This window comes from Centruroides vittatus, unplaced genomic scaffold (assembly GCF_030686945.1).
Source record: "Centruroides vittatus isolate TY-2023 unplaced genomic scaffold, ASM3068694v2 contig_680, whole genome shotgun sequence".
Classification (NCBI taxonomy): domain Eukaryota; kingdom Metazoa; phylum Arthropoda; class Arachnida; order Scorpiones; family Buthidae; genus Centruroides; species Centruroides vittatus.
In genome coordinates this window covers 3513891-3536669 of record NW_027122427.1, presented here as the reverse complement: position 1 = coordinate 3536669, position 22779 = coordinate 3513891, and the positions used below count along the sequence as shown (strand labels likewise).

Here is a 22779-nt window from a genome sequence, read left to right as displayed (position 1 = left end):
GTCAAGGGCCCACAAAAATTATCGTAAATTTTTAATACTTTTCCATTAACAATGAGCACTTATCGATATAAAGTTTTCATTCAACACCATTTCATAAATAAATATGTTTCAACTCTGATTTTGATTTATTAAAAATGAATTTTAAACCCCAATTTAAAGATTCTTAATCTAACGAAAAATGGGGCCCCATTGGACTTCAATAAGCCTTAGGCCCCGAAAAATCTATATCCGTCCGTGTATATGTAATATATCTTATATACAGAAATAGGACAAATACAGTAAATCTAACTCTGGATTTTTCTTGGATAAGATTAATATCTATTCTGAATAATTTCGTTTTAAAGGAGGATAGGTATTGATGAAATCATTTCTGAATGTTTAATTTTTTGTTATTAATTTCAGTTTTATATCAATTTTATTTTCTACCACAATTAAAAAATATGCTACTTATCTACATTAAATTTTGTTTTAAAAATTTAAGTGATTTAACTTTTTCAAGAATTAGTTTGAAGAAAATTTATAATATATCTTATTTTATTAAATGAAACACAATATGCAATAAAAAGTATATTTTAATTCTTGACAAGTGTTAAATGAAATGGAATCATCATTAGTGATGATATGATGCTGAACTTAAAACCTATGTCTTGCATTAAAATGCGGTCTTGGGCCGAGCAGACTTTGGTTATTGGAAGCCGGTCTAGAACCGAGAAGACTCTGATTACCAAAATCTGGTCTTGATCCAAGCAGACTTTGGTTACCAAACTCTGGTCTTGATCCAAGTAAGCTCTGATTGTTATCCGGTCGTGAACCGAGTAAACCTTGAGGGCTGGAATCACCTCTTGACCCAGAAATATTCTGGTTATTCATTCCAGATCTTGAATTGTGAAAATTTTGATTACCGGTATCTGGTCTTGATCCTAGTAGACCAGAATTTCCACCTTCTGGTCTTGTTCCTAATAGACCTTGATTACCGTCGGGTCTTGATCCCAGCAGACCTTGATTATTACCGTCGGGTCTGGAGCCTAATAATCCTTGATTATCTCCTCTACCGTCTGGTCGTGAACCTAATAGTCCTTGAATACTAGAGTCGGGTCTGGTTCCGAGTAAGCCTGAATTTTTTACGTCGGGTCTTGTACCCAATAATCCTTGATTAATGATATCCGATCGTGGTCCAAGCATGTCAGTGTCTTGTCCGAGCGGATTTTGATTTCCGGGAGGTCTCGATCCTAATAGACCCAAGTTACCACCTGGTCCTGTACCGAGTAAACTTTGAGCACTCAGGTCTGATCTGGATCCAAGCAAATTTTGACTACCATCAATTGGCCCAGATCCAAGTAAACTCTGATTAATAGGAGCAGAACCTAATAATCCTTTATTAATTCCAGCTGGTCCTGAACCAAGGAGACTTTTATTTGCTGCAAAATCTTTATTAGATCCTAATAAATTTTGATTATTAGGATCATTCATCAAGTTCTCTCTATTCATAATGGCACTCATCTGTTCAGACGTGTCAGGATTTTGAACAGGAAGAGTATTTTCATTACCAATATTTGACATTAATCCTGAGTTTAAACTAAAATTTCTTAATAAACATGAACTATTTTGCATAAGATTATCTAATGCCTTTTGTACATTAGGATTATTAAAATTAATGTATGTTGAATTTACTGGTTCTACAGGATTTATTTCTGTTTGCATCAATTTAGGATCTTCCTTGTTTCCAAAAACTCCAGATATATCAACTGATGGAACTTGAACCGGATTAACCATATTCAACATATTAGGTGACATAACTGGTTGATCAATTGTTCCCTGCTCACCTAAGATCATTAAAAATTATTATTATTCGTAAGCAAATAAAAAGAAAATGTAATTAAATCTTATGTTATTTAATTATGTCTATTTCTTACATCTATTTCAAGTAAATGATTTCATTTACTTTCTGACATTAAATTTTATAAATTTAAATATCTTGAATTATGATAGATCAAAAGTATCAATTTCGTTTGAGTCAACTTAAATACTAGTATTAAATTAAAGATTTAGTTGATTGATTTAAAAGATATTATTACATATTAAATTTCAATTCTCTTTATTTTATAAAAGTATTCAAAATACAGCTCTGGTTTTATACAGGGTGTTCAGAAATTCCCATTACAAACTTCTAGGACTTGTAGAGGGGAGTGAGTACATAATATTTTGATTAGGAACCCATGTCTGGAAATGTACCATTTCCATTCTACGATGGTTTCAATTCAGATGTTTAACTCTTTCACTTCTGCTTGAAGAATTTGAATTAGCCATGATGCAGTGCAATTACTAGGAAATTTAATTATTCTACACGTCATCCTGTCTACCTTATTGCATACCAGGAAAAGCAACTCTGAGACTTTTCTTTCCCTCAGCAGAAGTGGAAGAGTTAAACACCTGAATTGAAACTGTCGTAGAATGGAAATGGCACATTTCCGGACATGGGTTCCTAATCAAAATATTATGTACTCACTCCCCTCTACAAGTCCTAGAAGTTTGTAACGGGAATTTCCGAACACCCTGTATATTCCTTCAACCATTCATCACAGTTTACTGGTCAGAATATAATACCAGTGCATAAATATCTAATAATACAGATCTAATAATTTGTTTCTACTCTTGTTATGTTTCAATTAATGAGAAAAATGTAAACAATCATTAAAATTAAAAAATCTTAAAAAAAGAAAAAATAAAAAATTAATTTAGAAAAAAAAATATAAAACAAATGACAAAATCTACAATTTCAATTTGAACATCCAACAGATTATCATTCAGTTATAGTATTTCTCATTGTGTAACAAAAATTTTAATACAGAATATTTTTTGATCAGGTTAAATAATTCCAAAGACAAAATTTTAAAGGAAAAGTATTCATTATACTGAAAAGTTTTTGCGACATTTTGAATATTTTTCTTATCAGTTATACTTAATTTTCAAAAAGTATTTTAGAGAGAAAAGTGTTAGATTTGAGGAAGTATTGTAAAAAAATGTATTGAATATTGTTAAAATTTTAAATTACTATTTTGATGTTTCTGTAAAAATAAAGTAAAATTACTTACCAGATATTATTTCTTTGCTTTTGTCAATTCCCAATAATTTATTTTTCACATCACCTAAATAATTAATTATTACTTCTAATTCCACTATAGTCAGAAATCTACCATCAGCAAGCATATTAAGTAAAAACTGAGTTTCTGGAGATTTCATAAGCGAGTTTCCAAACTGACCATGAATAGCATTTAAATTCATTTTCTCTCTTTGATTTTGAATATATTCATGGTAATTACGAGCAATTAATTTTATAGCATCATCTATAGGCATATTTCGATGTTCTAGATAAACAAAAGTTTATAAATTATTAATTAAAATATTAATTTTAAAATAAATTCAATGTTTATATTTTAATTAATACCTTGTGGACGTCCATGAAGAATATTTAAAGTAACTGAATTATGAATTTCATTTTGAGGAGTGATAACCATTGCATAAAGACATCCACGTTCTGATATATCATCTACTGTTTGGACAAGAAGATTATCTTCTTTAAGAAAGAGAATATCGACTCGAAAACCAATATTTTTCAGTCTAGTTTCAATTGATTCTGCATATATTCTGTAATAAATAAAATATTTTTACTACAAATTTAAAAAATAACACATCAAAATAATTAAACAAAGCTTATTATTAAATTTATTCTATCTCATTAAATGAAGCATATTCAATAAACTGATAACTTTCAATGACATAACAGCATTGCATTCTGTAAATCAGAATTTTTTCTTGCTTTTAGTAAAAACTTCAATACTATAAAAACATCCTTGTTTTTTTCTCTATTGTAGAAAAACCTCTAAGATAGAAAATTGATAACTTTATTTCAATAATGACTCCCTAGAGAATGAAAAATTTCATATAGTATTGAAAATTATACCAACAAACAGAAAACATTCAATAAAACTTTGCATCCTCCATGCAGCCAAATGATATAAATGTTAATTCTAAGAATACTCTTCGTTTCTATAACCTTTTAAGTGCTTCATTTAAACATAGTTGAAACACTTAAAGTTCAACAAAGATAGGTTATTCAATAAACAATTAATTAGTTCTAAATAAATCAAGTCTTAAATCTTGATTACATTCAAGATATTTTTTTAATTTGTTATATTATTCCTAATAAGGAGATGCTAATCTTTGGAAATGTTTATCATTCTAAGAAAATATATTGTACATTTTGAAATTTCACACAATATTAAAATAAATATTTATTAAACCATACATTAAATTATTAATAAATAAAGATTAAAATGTTATCATATTTTTAAATAAAATAAAAATACTTTTATAAAATTATGTTCTAATGTAAAATTAAAACTAAAATACTAATGATAAACAGATATTAATTTATTCTGTAACAGAATATAATAATACCTACAACAATTGTTGTTATCCAATGAATATATTACCACATATATATTAATTCTATATTAATCCTAACTGAAATTTTTTAATTCTATGATGCAATATTTATTAATAGTATTTTTCTACTTATGTTGTTTATCTATTAATAAACCAATTTATTTATTTTAAATTGTTTGTTAACATTGTGTTTAATGGATTGTTAAAAATTCATTTTTTAAATTCTACCAAGTTTTCTATTATTTTATTAGACAAAATTTATTTATTAAACACATTTTTAATCTCTCACATCTAGGATATACCAGTATACTAAATTTGCAGTATAGTTCTATCATACTGTATGCAGCAACATGACAAATGAAGTATTGTCATATCTTCCATGTAACCTAACAGCTAAACCTGTAAACTGTTTTTCCATTTTTCTACCTACTTCAGCAATCATTTTTTGGCAACTTGCTAAAATATTTCTTTTCTTAATCCAGATATTAGTTTTTATTTTTAGCTCACTTGAAATATTGGTTTAAACTTGTCATAATTTGTAAATTCTGTGATTTTCAGTAAAAACATCCAAAGTTAATGTACACTAAACAGCTAACAGATTAAGATTTCCAACTTTGTAAAATAAAAAGCACAATTTTAGAATGATAAATAAACTTTCTTCAGTTGTTAATACATTTAAATAAGAATAGCAAGGTTGAGGCCGAAGTTTTAAACGTGAAAACATGTATGTTGAACATTCAGCACCGCTTTCCTGTAAGCCTAGAAGTTTGACAATGGCATTTGGAATGTCAAGCATGATTCCACTGACTTTCCAAACACCATTGTCAAATTTCTAGGCTTACAGGAAAGAGGTGCTGAACGTCCGACGTACACATTTTCACATTGAAAACTTCGGCCTCAACCTCGCTATTAATAAAGTTTGTAAAACATCATATAAAAAGATAAAACATTTATTACTGGCAAGCACTTTTGATAACTTAATATTTTATAAAGATAAGAAACAAGTAAGTGTAATAACAACTCTCATTTTCATTAGAAAGTATTATATTTCAAATAAAACCTGTAGAAAAACTTGAAATATCTTTTATCCTTCTCTAATATAAATATACTATAATCACTAAAACATAGTTAAATACAATTACAAAAGTCTGTTTAATTAATAAACATTTCATTATATTATTAATACTAATTAGATATTATTTAAAATTCATTTAAAAACCAAAATTTTCAATGTAATAAATATATACATTTATTGTACCTTAAAATAATAAACTTACCTTTGTTGTCTACTAACAACAATTTCACAGTCATTCGGTTGAGAATCAAAATGATCTCTAAATGGCATTTGGGCTGATCCAGAACTATATGAAAAATTAAACATTTAACATTTAAAATATGCAAATTAATCTATTCAAAATATTATAATAATAATTCACAACTGCCAAGTAAAGAAAAACACTGTATTTTAAGTTTGTTGGAGCGTGTTTATTGAAATTATTATTACTTTGTTACTATTTAAAGAAGTTTTATCTAGTGTAATAATTTTTTACAAAAGTGAAACAAAATTTATTAAAATAATATTTGTTAGCAATGTAATTAGAAAGTTAGATTTTTGTCTATCTCTAATAATGTGATGTTACATATAATTTTAATTCATCTAATACATATTTGATTCCAATAAAAAATACATTAAATTTTCTGCATCTCTGCTTTTTGATTAATACTTTCATCAAATGTTCAACAATCAATTTAATTTTATTAAAATATAATCACATTTCACTGAATATACTTCACATTCTTCTTTCTAGAAATAAAATGAAAATTAAGTGAAATTGTCAACTCTCATAAGTACTATTACAGTAGTTCAGTGCATATTCAATGTACTGAACTTGTAAACCTTACATCAAATATATTAGGAAATTGTTACCAAATATATAAATATGATATCAGATATTAAATGCTGTTATTATTCAGTAAAATTATAAACATTAAATAACCCAACTGTGGTTAATGCCAAACAATCTACCAGATTATATTGGACTATATTATGGCTACATTCATATAAATAAAATCATAATATGGTCTAATACAATCTTGCAGATTGTTTGGTATTAGTAAAATTAAAATGGATTTATTAATTTAATAAAGTATAATATATAATTATTCATTAATCTATTCATTTATCATGTGAATGAAATTTAAAAATAATTTATTTGAATTAAACATTTGAAATTAATATAAATGTCTAATTTATTGTGTAATTAATGCTTTGAATGGTTTTTGTAAAAATTCAACAAATTTAAAAAAAAAGAATCATCAGTTATTCAAGAAAACTTAAATACTGCAAAAATATTAATTCTAAAACAGGAAAAGCATAAAGATAAATAAAATAAGATTGAAACAAACAATTAATATTTTACAGTTTACCAAAATAAATTATAAAAGCAAAACCTTTTCTGTAAAATATTCAAAAGTAAATAATCACATGACAATGTTGGTGCATGAATTTTATTCACATGCAGTTCCTAACATATTTTCAATATCTGTTATAGAAGTCTATCAAGTAAATATCCTTATTACAAACAACTTGTAAATACTCGTATATTGAAAGGAATACTTCCAATAAAAAATAATTAGGTGAGATTGTCTAAGGAAAAGCATTACAAAATAAATTTGCTGTAAACACTTCAGGAATCATTTGCAAAATAAATATATTCTGGGATAGTTTACATTTCATACAAGAAATTCTTATCAGATTAAAAACTTGTGTTATCACAATTCTCATTATCAGATAATAGTTATTTCATAAAATTGTACAATTCAGAAAAATTTCATATTTGTTATTCATTAAATATCTATCATAACTTTGTGCAGATAACCCACACTGGCATATATCTAGCAAAAAATTGCTAGAACAAAAATAAAATCTTCACCTATCCTGTATGACTGTATCTGAAGAGCAACTGTTGGAAAGCATGACACTTAACTGATATGCAGTTTAGAAAGTATCATGTCAAATGTTAAAAAGTTGTTTCTTCTGTTTCATTTCTGTTAGTAAATAATTGTTGATATATATGTCATGGTCATGGTCAATGATGTCAATATATGAAATCACATAAATAGTCAGTCATTCAGGACATTTGAACATTGTTTTGGGCAATAATGTGAAAGGATAGGGCAGGGACATAAAACATTGCTCTAGCAAATAATATTGGCAATGCAACACAATAATGTCCAAATGCTGCTTAGTTAATGATGTGAACTGTCATGACAACTATTGCATTCAATGTAATATGTAGTCCTTCCAACCCTTAATAATTTTCATCTGTTTAGTAAAGTAGAATTAGTAAAAGCATAATAGTTTCTTTAAAATAATTTCATATTTCATATTATACATTGAATCAAATTCACTGTCATTCTGAATGAGAACATTAGACTTGGATGGAAATCAAATTGACTAAAGATTAATGGCATTTTAAAATCATAATTTAAATGGGTATATTAAATATTTCTGTAAATACATATAATAAGAAATTATCTATTATTTTTGAACACATAATTAGTATTTAATATCAAATAAATATTAATTAAAAATAGTTTTTTTTAATCTTAAAATGATTTTATAAATAAACTTGCAAACAAAAGAAATAAAATGCAAATATTTTCTGATAATTTTATGTTTTACTTTAAAAAGTGACTTTTCAATCTATTCTAAAAGGAACCTGTTGTGTTTCTACTAATTCTACTTCACTTAATATACTAGAAACTTCACTAGTAGAAAACAACTAACTATTTATTGGTACTCTTTTCTCTGTTCTGCATATATTCTCCTACAACTGGGTGAAAAGTAGTTAGTTTGTTTTGACAACTGCCAAGATGGAATCACCAAATACAGGATGATTTGCAATAAGGTCATAACCTTAATTTGTTTTTGTTATTTTATTAATATACAGTAGACTTTATTTAGGCCATCTTATCCAGAAGACAGAAAAGTAATGTAAACCCTACACTAATGTTTAGTGTTGGCATTCACTTTTAAATGGTGGGATCAAGTAAGTTCCAAAAAATAAATATATTGTGTATGCCTGCATTATATAAATAAATATATGTCCTTAGTCATGTGTAATGCAAAAAATTGGACCACAAAAAACAATCTGTCATATAGATATTCAGTAATGACAAATGATTAATTACCATTCACGTCAATACCTGGTCATTACTGATAATACTTTCTTGAAAAAAAAACGATGATATCTGGCAAAATACATAAATGTTTAATGTGTTTGGATAATATTGTGAATGTTTGGTCAAAGATATCATTATCATGTTACTTTGGTCATTCTTGTAAATAAATGAACATTCACATCATTTTACATGTCACACTATTGATCATAACAGATATAAGCAACCAAGTATGAATATTCTATAATAACCAAATCATTAAATCCAAGATTATTCAGGCTAAATTTAGTATATTAACAACATAAAATAATAATTGTTAGCAGTTAACCAAAATCTATCCCAAATCATTTTGTATTTGATGATTTAATTCCTTGTAGATATAATTATAAAATAAGTGATGATAATAATAAATGCTAAAATAAATTCAGGAAAAATTAAACAGAAAATGAGCAATTATTTATTGTGACATTGTCACAAAGCTGGGCTACAAATTTTAATCATATTTTTAATTTATTTAATTTAAAATATATGCTCTCCACCTCAAATTAGTAGAGGCTTGCCCCACACTTTCAAATTTGTAAAGTCCTTTTTAAATCATCTTTTTTAAAATATGTAGCCATCTTTATAGTCGTACAGTTTAAAATATTCAATGTGGATAAAAGAAATTACAGTAGATTATAATATAAAATGTGGTGTTAATGTTTTTTATACTGAATTCAAACTTCTAAATAATTTTGTATTCTTATAGACTATATATTTATGCATAAATGATAATTAATACACATATAATAAACATTTATAAATTATTTATTAATTAAAAATTAATTTGAATGAGTAAATTTAATACAAAATGACAGCATCGCCCACCTTTAATGTCAAAGTCTTATTAATTTAATTAAATTTATAGCATAAAAAATAGCCCATAAAAATTCCAGCTCTTTGGGATTTATTTGTATAGATATGTAATACATTTTACCTATCTCCTCGCCTATAATTTTCAAAATTTTTTAAAGGAGAGCGATCTCTATCGGGAATATTTCCTTTATTGAAGCGATGAAAGTCTCTGAAATAAACGGAATTTTTATTATTAAATAATCATATAAAAAATAACAAATATAAATTGTTTGAAACTCTAAGATTGTTAATAATAAAAATTCAACTGATATTATATTATATCATTCATATCAATAAGTTTTAAATTTGGAATCTTTTGATATCTTTTTTTTTTATAAATTTTTTAATTTTATTTTTAGAACACATATTTTTTTATTTAAGAAATAAAATAAAATATTATTTCCAAAATATGTGCTAAATAATACATATTCTCTGATAAAATAAAATTAAATACTCAACCAAATGATTGCCTTAAACAATCGGGCTAAAAATCCACTATTATTAATAATTAGATGCTAAGTATTTGGTACTAAAGGTGCTCAAACAATCAAGCTATAAATCCGTGCCTAACATCTACTTCTAGTGCCAAATTAGTATCTAATCATTAATAATAGCAGATTTATAGCCCAATTGTTTAAGGTGATTGTTTGGTTGAGTATCTGTGTATTGGGCTTTGGGATGTTTAATATACTTATAAAATTAAATTCTAGATTATAAAAACTTTTATTAATTTTATGCAAGGCATAAATGATAACCCTGATAACAATTTGTTACCAGTTTTATTAGTATTAATACATTAACTAAATTTTATCAAATTGTGCCAGTTTTTATCCACAAATAAGGACTTCAATAAAGTTTAACATGCACATCTCTTGTGGGATATAGAATATAAAAGTGATATTCAATCTCTCTCCATACATTTAAAATCTTTGGGATGATACATTCGATTGCACATGTAATCCATTTTTGTATGTTTCCATATCTAGAATACTGTCATATATACCAAATCTTTAATATATCCCCAAAGAAAGAAATCTAGCAGATTATGTCTATTGACCTGGAGTTTGCAAAACTGGCCCATCCCTGCCTACCCAACAGTTTGAAAATGTTTCATCCAAAATGCATGTTGTCCAACAAGTGAACTTAAGTCTAATGAGTATATACTCCAATCAGCTAGGAAATAATAGTACACTGCATCTGTTCAAATTGAGGTATAGCATAATGAACATGTCTAGAAACATATTTGCACTAATCATGTTTTAAAAGAAGGAGAAAACAGATATAATAATATGATCATTTCATAGGGCATACCATACATTAATGTTGGGATAGAATATGCTCTCTTATTACAAGTGAATTTTCTGCTCCTCAAATATACACAATGTGTCTATTGACTAAACCACTAACATGAAATGAGACTTCATCTGAAAAATAAACATGCAAAAATTGATTATCCTCATCAATTTTATTCAATACAGGTATATCTCAAGTTATGTCGTTTGTCAAAAAAGTATATGGAAAAATAAAAATCAAGTTTAAGTCATTTTATTTGACTTTACATCTGTCCGCCTCAAATATTGAAGTTGTAATATCACTAGAAAAGCATTAAAAGCACATAAAATCATATTAAAATATGTGGATTTATGGTAAATGTTAATATAATTAATTTTAATAACTGCATTTGTTATTTAACCTTAAAAAATCATCTTATTTTATAATGTGTTAGAGAAAGCACATTCACAAATAGAGTCTGCAATGTACTGTAAACATCAACAAATTGTAAACATGTACATTTACAAGTATGTACTGTACGTACATGTATTTGTAAATTTAGATTACTTTTTTTCTGTATTATATTAAAAACTAAAATTTATTTTTTTGTGAGCTTAAAATAGATTCTTATTAACTATATATTATTAAAAATGCATTTAAAATAAAATAAAGAACTGGAAATGGTAATTTGTAGTTTAGCCTAGTGACAAGTAAATTCGACTTATGTCGCCTCTCCTGGAACCAATTACCGACGTAAGGTGAGGTATACCTGTATACAGTTAGCAAATTCCTCACATTCAGCATCTTATTTCAAATATTGAAGTAGCTGAACTTTGTAGATATACAGCTGTAGACATTTCCATAACACTTTGTACACTGTAGACTGTTATAAACTGCCATGAAGTTTGTCTCATAAATTTACTAATTATATAGCAGCATCTTAAATTTCAGCCTCTGTTTATTCAAAAACAAACTGTCTGCCAGTACTTTTCCCTTTCTCAACTGACCCAGTTTCCAAAAGCTTTTCTCCTCCATAATTTAATAAGCCTTATATCTGGAGGATTCTTCCCCTACTAGGCTCTAAACATTCTCTGCAGTCATAAGAGATTTTTTCAGTAACCAAACAACAAACAGAGCTTACTCTTATACAGTACAAACACCATACTTGTATCAAACTAATTAAATAATTAACAATTCCATTTTTTATTGACAAGCAAAAAGTGAATACAAAAAAATCAAAATTAGTAATTTTACTCTAATATAGAGAAATTTTCCTTTTACAAATAAAATTTATATATTTTTTAAAATACAATTAGATCAAAATGTTAATTAACATATCACAATTAATATCTCTAATTACCGTCCTTTGTCTTTGAAATTTCTCTCTCTCCGAGGAGGTGAAAATCGATTGCCTCGTTTCATGGGTAACGTTATATGTTTTTACTGTTATCATGAAAACATCTAAAATATAAAAAATAATAATTCAATAAATATAAGTTTTCCATTTATTTTTATACATTAGCAATATTTATACACAACAATAAATACAAGTGAAACAATTAGTAGATTATTATGTAAATAGTGAAATATGAATTTTACAATTGAAAATATTTTACAAGAATTTATCAGTAGGGGTCAGCTTGAAATCTACATATTACCAGCATGCCTCTCAATGGATAAAAGTTAATAGCATGGTCCCAATGCCTATGAATGGAAAAGTAAGAAGGCATCTCATTTGTCTCTGGCTCCAATTTTTATTGATTTATCAAAAACCTAATCTTAACACTAGCAGGAGTTTAATCTTTCATGTGGATGAAGAAAAACATTTTTGACCTAATTATAAATCTGAAAATTTTTTATTATTTTACACACACATATATATATCTATATGAGCAATTATTTTAATTTGCTGCAATTTTTTAATTAATTTAATTTAAAATATATGCTGTCCACCTCAAATTATTAATGTTGTGCCCCTGTACATCATACTTTTCCTTTAGCAATCAAGTCGTGCTATTCATCTAACTCCTTTCAGGGAAAACTTTTTAATTGAAATAATGTGACTTCTAGTTTTGCAACAAAAGTTCTCATATAGTTAATCGGGGCATCATGTCCTGAAGCTTTCTATATCTGGTCTTGACTTTCATCTATCTAACTCTGTTCTCGAGATTAAGGAAGGACAGATGAACAAACAGATAACAGTAAGAATTTATAGGTCTATAATTTTTTCAAATTACAACCCAAAAACAAAATGTAGTGTATTTAAATCTAAGTATATTGTTTGTAATGTGATATTTATAATCTCATTAAAATAATGATAATTTCTGTAACTTAAAATATTGTTGACTCAAAAACTTTTACTAATTTTTTCTGTAAGTGTTACAACATGGTTCTGGGACTGACTATTGAAAAATTTTTCTCTATCCTTTCCATTTCAAGATATCAAGAGTATACTATATTACAAAAATAATAGTTATTTCTTCAATATCAAAATGCAATATATTCTATAAGCATATTTAAAAAAAATTATTATTAAGAAAACATTAATATCCAATTTATTTTGTATCCATATGATAAACCAGACAAGTTAAGTGTGAAATTAGAAATAGTATTGCACAAACACTCTCAAATCTGACCTTGAATTTCTTGCTTGATTCATTAATTTATAAATAAAAACAAATTCAATTAAAATATATCTATAGATCACTACTGCTAAGTTGTCAAATTTCTTTTTAAAAACACCAGTCAAAACAATTACATATTTAAATATAGGGGATTCTCAAATTATACAAGTTTGTATTCTATTCACACATTTTAAATTTTACATAATTTGAACAGAATTTTGGCATTTACTGTCACTTTAATTAAACTGCATTGTTGAATTTTGTACATGTGAATTTAACCATGACATTTAAACATCTACTGTATAGCATATTAACACTGTAGATATGAATGATAAGATGTGCTATATTAATGAATAGTTTAATAATATTTTAACAATTAATATGAATAAAATGAAAAATATTCAAATAAGCTAAAATCAAGAAATAAAAAAGGTTTAAGGTTTTTTAAAACACAAGAAGGCAAAAAAAGTAAGATGTAAACCAAGAAGTACTAGTAGTAGGTAATAAAGAATTGATTTGAATAGATAAAAACAGATAATAATCTTATAATATTATCAAGATGGATTGATAATAATAAGTGCAGAGCCCAAAGGGTTAGGAGTTGAAAGTTGAAATTTGTTACACAGTTAGGGTATGTCATGAGAATGTACACTAAGAAGGGATTTTTAAAAATTTCCCCTGCGGGGAAGAGGGAGAGGTTAAGGATTATCCTGAAGAACTCGGCTTCTACTGTACTATTTTAGATGTAGTTTTTTGCGTTTTTGCGGAAAATTGTATACATTTTTAGAACCATCTAAAAATTCTCTAACTAGTCTAGAAAAGGGAAACCTAATTCTTGTACCTGGTGAAAACAGGTAAGATTGGCTATAATCTAATAATCTTAATCTTTGCCATCATTACTTTTTGCTTGAGCAACACCAAGCTCATCTGATAGTTAAACATAAGTTAGTTTTACTTCAACAGTTCTATGTTTGGTTAATTTAAGAAAAATTTTGTGTTGACTTGACAGTAGCCACTTGGATCTTCTCCAAAGCTGGTACATAAAGAAAATAGTTGAAAAAGTTAACTATTTCACTGTTCACTGCAATAAATTTTCAAATAGTCAGTATCACCTGAAGGACATGTCATATGTAACTTAACAGTCAAAGAATAAACCCAAGCCATATAGAAGTTTGAATTATAAATGTATTTTCAACAATATGTACTGATTTTTCATTGCATTATTTTAAAATCAAGTATTCCAAGCACACAAAATTTGAGAACCTTCCTGTTATAACAAAACATACTGTTATTCAATATAATAAATGTTAGATTATAAATTATTTAATTCAAATCTGTATGTTAATATGATAATTAACAAATAATCTGGTCAATTATTAAAACTTTTTATTTAAAAATATAGAAGATCTATACATCTGGAAAAAAGTACCTTTTAGATATATAAACATATGATTATTGAGTAAAAAAATTTTCTGATCAAATTTAGAATAATACATTTTCTGACAATAAAAAAGTTCTCAAAAAAACATTAAAAAACAAGATAATAATATTAAAAAAAAAATTTTTTAAGTCAATTCCTACTTAGGTCAACAAAGAAAAATTTTATTTTAGTTACTTTTTATTAAATAATTAGAAAGTTCAAGAAATATTAAATTTAAACTGTGGCGCCCGTCAGCAATATTGGCATATTGCTGACGGGCGCCACAGTTTAAATTTAATTAATTAATGAATTAATATTTGAAAAAACTGTATTAACATCAAGTGTCATCCACTACAAGTTTAAAAAAATGTATTTGAACTTGAGTGGATGAATAAAAAGTATTTTATTAACGACTGAAAATTTGAACAAGATATAGGGAGAGTGTGAATAGTAGGAATTTAATAAATATAAACTGTAAGTCTAGAGCAAGCACTATTTTTTTATATTTAGTTATAGTATAATTTTTTACACTTAGTCTAGATCAAATAGACACACATACATATGGGCTTATTACACCAGTGAACAAGATTAAAATTACAAAATCTTTAATGATTATTTAACACCTTATTAAAAACTCTACAATAAATTACAGCTCTTTTTAACAATCATATAATACAGAACACTGAAAATGCATTTCAGACTCAATATGTCCATCTTCAGTTGGTGTTCATACATAAATATAAATTATAAAATTATACAAATTATAAAAATACATTAAAAGGCTATTGTAAATATGACAAATGAAGCTGTGGTAGTGCATATTAGTCCAGTGTTTCTGTTGTGTAATGAGTTGTTTCAGCTAGTTCAACTGAGGTGTTTATTTGCTTCTAATGCTAAGAAAGTGATGATCTTAAAACTATTATACTTGTCAGACATCACCTGTGATAATTGTAAATTTGTCATATTTACAACAGCCTTTTAATGTATTTTTATAATTTGTATAATTTTACAATTTTTATAATTTATATTTATATATGATCACCAAGTAAAGAAGGATGTATTGAGTCTGAAATATATTTTGAGTGTTCTGTATTATATAATTGTCAAAAAATAGCCATAATTTATTATAGAGTTTTTAATAAGGTGTTAAATAATCATCAAAAATTTTGTAATTTAATCTTGTTCACTAGTATGATAAGCCCACTTGTATATGTCTCTATTTGATCTAGACTAAGTGTAAAACAATATTAAAGGCTAAAAGCAATAGATTATTCCATTGAATTATAGTATAATTAATAATCCATCATATAAAAAACACTCATCACTTCTCCAAGATAAAAGTGTACCAATATTTCTGAAGCAGAAAATATTTGATAGTTGTATTTTGTCTAAGCTGATATATGGTTCAGAGACATGGGCTTTGATAAGATTGCAAAAGAATATGTTAAGGATAGTATAGAAAAAAATGGAAAGAATTATATTAGGGATAACCCTAAGACGAGTGGCGAACCTATGGCACGCGTGTCCAAAGTGGCACATAAGGGAAATCATCTGGCACGTAATGTATCATATGATTTCTGTCCTTTTCAATCATCCTTTCTGTTTATCACCTGATCATTCTTTTTTCAATCAGATTTTTCTACATTTATTCGAATTAAAGCGTATTCGTTTAATTTCTTTAAATATCATTATTCAAAGTCTAAGACTTTGGCACACATTAACATCTTTAAAGCTAAGTATGCTTACAATATGGCACGTGGACTCAAAAAGGTTTGCCATCCCTGCCCTAAGAGATAGACTGAAAATTGAGGTAATAAAAAAAAAAAAAAAAACTAGGATTAGAGATATCATACAATGGGTTAGAGGAAGAAAGCATGGTTGGGCTAGACATATGAGAAGAACTACAGATGATTGCTGGCAAAGAGAATAAGAAAATCAGATCAGGAAGAAGGATGCCTGGACAACTAAGAATGAGATGAAGAGATGAAATATAAAAGACTGAGGGTGAACTGGATGCAGAAAACTCAAGGTAGAAATCCCTGGATAGGCTTATGTCCTGCAGTAGACAATAATGACTAATGATAAAGATAATATCCAAAGACTAAAAAAAATATTCTTATCTCTACTTGAAACCTAAAAAATCAAATTCTAATGTTATAAAACTAAAATAATTCTTCAATTTCATATACATTTGAATAATAATCATAAAAAAGCTCAAGTACTATATAAATATAGATCTTAAATGTGGCTTTTAGCTGTAAAAACTAGTTATGGAAAAAAACTTGATTGGAGAAAGTAACTTAACATTGATATTAGAATACTTATGTTTAGAATAATTCTATTAAAGTCAAACTATTCTCTAATTAAAAGTTTGAAAATATATACTTAAAACAGATGGAAAATAAAAATGATGAAGCAATCACTGAAACACAAAAATATAGTAAATGCTCAATTTAATGAACTAATTGAGAAGGAGTTTAAATAATCATTAAAGATCTTGTAATTTAATCTTGTTTACTGGTGTGATAAGCCTGTACGTATGTGTGTCTATACTTGTGATCTAGTTTCTGCTATTGGCAAAGTTTGTTAAATCGAATGTATTTTAAAAATATATATTACTTACAAACTGATAATGAGCATGCAGGGTGTATTAAAATAATGCTATAATCCAAGTACTGTACATATAAAATATGATTATAATGTATAGTATATTAAATAATTTATTCTCACTGACTCATTGACCCAACCTCTTTTAATGTGCATTATAAGCAAATAAAGAAAAAATTCTATAATTATTTCCTTTAGGGGGGAAAAAATCTTTTGTTCGTTAAATTCAAAGTATGTTAAATCAAATTTTTAGAAATATGTATTTTTTTAAAAATAAGTTTCAATCTCATTCAACTGAAATTGAAATGTTGAAAATGAATCATTCAGACCTGCCTACTTTTGAAAGAGATTTTTCATTTTTAAACAAGTAATTGTTGACTTTGCCAATTATTTATGTTATTTTGTTAACTACATTGCACTTGAAAGGATGTCTGATGTGTGAAATTAATTGTGACATAAGTCAATTAATTTATCAATTAATAACAGAAAAATGAGACCACCAGAAATATTAGTCATTGCATCCATTTGCTCAGAATGACATCAGTAGAGAACTGCCAAGAAAGTATACACAGTAGACCCCCCTACAACACGAGTTCATATAAGACAGATTCGTATAACACAGTGGAAAAATTGCGATCGTGTTTGTACACGCTAAAAGAGGCTTGTATAACACGGTAAAAGAATGAGACAGATTGTCATGGCCGACTCGTGTCTCGACAGGATTGGTCAAATCTGGACCAATAGTGGATATTGCACAAACCATTGAGTTTAAATGAGCACTGAACCTACTAAAAAACATTTATTATTCAATGGCCATAAAAATTATATTTCTATTAATGATATCTCCAAAGTTCAGCGAATTTTTTGCAGAAAAATAACTTATCAGGAAACACGTCTACTGTTCGGTGAGCCACTCTGCAGCAAAAACAAGCTTAGGCAATGGCGTCTTCGAATGGCGTGCACTCAGTAAGTATTCCTACAATTTTTTTGTTTATAGCATAGTTTATATGGATTATTCCCAAAAAATTATGCGTGTTTTGGAAATGTTCGAGTCAAATTAGTCTAGAATTGATTAATTTTATAGAAAAAACCTTTCAAACAGCCGTACTCCCTAAACTGCACAAGTGCTGGGTGGTGAACAGCTCATGTATTTGTAAAATCTAAGTGACTTCTACAACATGGAATTCATTTAACATGAAACGTATCTACCGTGTTTTAGGGGGTCTACTGTAATTAACATTAAAAAAATAGGTTAAATTAAGATTAAATTACTTAGAAAGACTAAAAACTAAATTTAAAAAAAAAATTTATAGGATATTTTAAAAATACCTGACAACAATTAGTTAACAATTAATCAGTTAACTTGACAATCATCTCATCCTTATCAAAAATAAATTTAAAATACCAGCAATTAATTGTCTTTTAAAAAGGTTCTGGTGTAAAGCAGCATTGGACTGTTTGTGTGCTATCAGTGGCTGAATAATTAATAGTGAATGTGTACATATATATTTAGGACTGCCAATAAATTTTTCCACCATTATGCATTTCCCCAGAACACCTTACTTTCCTTTATGCAACCTAGTTTGAAAACACTGCTTTAGAGAATAGCTTAAAATAGAACTGACATGGGAAAAAAATAGTTATACAGTATAAATAAATTAATTAATTTTAACTTTATCTTTAAAGAAAATTATTATTTAAAAGTAAATACACTTAATTCTGTTTTTACACAAACTTTTTTAAATGATTTTGATTTAACACAATTTTAAAAATAATTTGTCAAATATGAACCTAATAAGGAACAAGATTTAAAGTTTCAATGTGATCTGAAATTGTTAATGTCATCTTAGAGAATTATATAAAGGCCTAGCCACAATACAAACCTAGCCATTAATAACTGAATTCGTTCATAAAACTATTGTAACATCAGCAGCACAGGATATTACTGCTAAAGTTGTTCAGGAGTTTACAGAAAGAACTTAACCTGTGGATGAAGAACACGATAACCAAAGCATTTTTAGTGGAAAGCAATATTGCAATCATGCACAAACATATGCATTTATCGTCAGAAAGTGACAATATAACTCATTATGTAAAAATCTTATATATAACTCAAGTTACATATTCTGTCCAATTTTTATGTTCATTAATTCTTTATATTTTTTTGTTTTTCAAATGAAATTTATGTTCCTATAATTCATTTTCTTTTATGTGCAATGTATATGAAGTAAAATTTGATAACATGCAAAAAAAATTGTTATAACAAGATTTTTCAAATAGTTCATTTCATTTTTTTCATTGATTTCTTAGGTCCATAGCCAATCTTCTAATTTTCCATATATATAATGTATTTTTCACACATAATTTCCAGGTACCAATCTATTGTGTAAAAATAGGATTAGGTCTATTTAATTCTACATATTTATACTTTGATTTAAATAGCCATTTGCTTTACTGAAAAATCTTATACATACTGTCGATATGCTCCTTAAATTTTCAGATTTAAGATGCATTTTTTGAAAAAAATTAAGAGAAAATATTTAATAAGGTCAAAATTCTAAAACAAATAACTGTTTTGAAATAGTTTCTGTAATTCAGAAAAAAAGATAGATTAATTAAATAATTCTTTAAAAAGTACAGTAAATGTAGATGGCATATATATTTTGTTTTGAAATGAAATAATAAATAGATAGCATTTTTAATTTGGATATCAAAATTTTTATATATTGTAAGCCCTTATTAGTACCAAACTAAAACATTTTCCATTTGAAAACTCACGATACAAAAAGACAGTAGTTTCCAATGGAATTGGATGTGTCACCTGAATTATTGTTTTAATAAAGTTATCATTTCTTATTCATTCAATTTTGATGTTAATTTAATAATTTTAAATTTAAATAGTAGTAGCATTTTTCCAATGGTACAATTACTTACAATCAGTGGCGTAACTACATATTCAGTGCCCTGGAGCAAGTTGAATTGGTGCGCCCCTTGTTCCTCAGAAGAGGTCTCGTCAAATTTGTTTTGAACATTTAATTTAAAAACATATATCTAATTATTTAATTTATTTGAGATTCGAGGCATTTCAACAATAAGATATTCAATTTAATAAATATATAATAATACTATAATATTATATAATAATAAAACAAAATAATTCTTTAAGTACAGAGTACCTAATAATATTCACTATACAGTATATAAACTGTATTGACAAAATGTATGCAAGTTTAGTTTCATAACAAATACATAATAATAAATAAAAAAAACCTTCAAAATTGTTGTTTTCTCGCTTTTTCGTTTGCAAATCGGTCAATCACTTTCTCCAAATCAAGATGACAAGCTATTGTTTTTTCAATTGATATAGCCTAAGAACTAAGACAGTGTTGTGACACGCTGCTTCTTAAATAAGTTTTGATTAATTATTAAATGCAAACATTTTTTTACAAATGTTTTTACAAGTTTTTATTTCACCCTTTCTAACTTGGCGCCCTCATGATTCGTGTGCCTGGAGCAATTTGCTCCAACTGCTCTACGGTAGCTACGCCTCAGCTTACAATTACTCTGATTATTGGAGAATTAATTGTTGTTTGACAATTAATCAATCAGTACATATCTAAATTTTTATTTACTTTTTAATCTTATAATGAAACATATGTTTTTAGGTTAAGGTATCCGAAACTCGTAGCACAACTTTAGTCGGGTCGAAATATCAGGCACATACACATTACACAAACTAAGAATCAAGTGCTAATCGGCATCCGAAAGTGGGACCAAATCAAAATTACAGATCCCCATTTTTGTTATACTTTTAATTTCCTCATCTCATATTACGTAAAATGACAAAGTTTAATCAAAATCGACCAATCAAATTTCAAGAACAAACTCAATTGTATAAACCACATAGAAGAGGCTTTGCTAACACTCAACAAACTAGTAGGGATTCATCAATAGGTCCGATAGGTTTTTAAACTCGCGCGTGATAAAATAGATTGAGAATCACTGCTCTAAAGTAGCTCTCATATACCAAACAAATCTTTTTCACTTGAACTTTAATCTTAGAAACAATGACTTTCAATGTAATTCCCATCTCATTTGATGAATAATTATACAATGAATAAACTTTATAGCAGTTATTTTACCACTTCAGTTATATTATCAACAATTTTTGAACAATAGATCTCTTCGTGTGTTAAAAACTTAATTGTTTTTATCTTGCTAATCAAACCAAAATATAATTTCATAATATTCTATTATTTTAATAAGAATATTGATACTGTATTTTCATAATTAAGCTGTGGATCTTGCCACTCAAAAATTCTAAATTATATTTCATTATTAATTAAACTGTACAATCACATAATTCTGTTTTAATGAATCTTTTGAAGTTTGTCAAAAATAAAATTATAAATTTCATATAATTTCTGTTTTTTGATTTTTTTTAAAACAGTAAACAAATTTGATAGTAATAAATTCAATTGGAAATGGCAGCTTTACCTTGTCAAAGAAATCTAACCTTGATTATCACTTTATTAAATTCATAAATGAAAACAAATACATGATGGACGAGTTTCTGCGAGTCATGCATTAACAAGGGCTAAGAGAATAAAGGAAAACTTACATCACTTTTCAAAATATACAAGAGTTTTCATACATACACTCCTTCTTTATCGTGAAGATTTTCCCGCTAGATGGCAGAAGCAATGGCGCTTTCGATTTTTCAAACTCTAAAATAATTTGTTTGCTTGCTTTTTTTTAAAGCTTTTTTGGTAAAATAATAAACTTATTTTTAAGACACGCTTAAAAATTACCTACTTTTGTATCTTTTATGACTGCTTAAATATTGGCTCTCTCAACTTCTGATATACATTTTACATCATTGGCTACAATTTTCAGAAAATCTTACGCCGATTATCTGAAAAATCCAACATTAAACAATATTCGAAATTTAAGCCCGGATCATACGATATTATGTATTTTAATTCGTCTCTGTTGAGGTGCTACAGAATACTCGTACATTCGTACTTTCTCGGGCCTTTTTGAGAATGTACGAGTATTTTTATCAAAAAAAAAATAGCATGTGCCACGCATTTGGGCACATGTTGCTCCATATTCATTCTTGTGAGTTTTGGTGATAATGCCGAAAGCAATTATTACAATTGTCGGTTAATGTTACTTGTGGTTCCAAAATGGCGGCTCGTCTCTGATTCAAGGGGACAAGAGAAAGAAAACAGTAAGGACGCACGTTCTAACCTAACCTAACCCATTCCAATAATTTGGTTGTTAATAATTATGGTAATTTATTAAAATAGGTTAAGTTAGGTTAGGTCAGAA

General features: G+C 27.0%; 1 protein-coding gene across 4 annotated transcripts; it reads right to left on the bottom strand.

The window, feature by feature from the left end:
• Positions 1 to 554: 554 nt before the first annotated feature.
• On the bottom strand, positions 555 to 22351 carry LOC136980202 (uncharacterized). 4 transcript variants are annotated; one of them, XM_067276275.1, is made up of 7 exons: positions 22261 to 22351; positions 12155 to 12255; positions 9605 to 9691; positions 5724 to 5807; positions 3446 to 3645; positions 3093 to 3365; positions 555 to 1823 (listed from the first exon to the last, which is right to left on the bottom strand). In XM_067276275.1, the coding sequence occupies exons 2-7, from the start codon at positions 12214 to 12216 to the stop codon at positions 634 to 636; spliced, it is 1896 nt and encodes a 631-aa protein (XP_067132376.1). In that variant the 5' UTR covers positions 12217 to 12255; positions 22261 to 22351; the 3' UTR covers positions 555 to 633. The 4 variants fall into 4 exon arrangements, with proteins under 4 accessions (XP_067132376.1, XP_067132373.1, XP_067132374.1 ...); XM_067276272.1 differs by lacking the exon at positions 22261 to 22351 and adding an exon at positions 22067 to 22162; XM_067276273.1 differs by lacking the exon at positions 22261 to 22351 and adding an exon at positions 21962 to 22067.
• Positions 22352 to 22779: the final 428 nt, after the last annotated feature.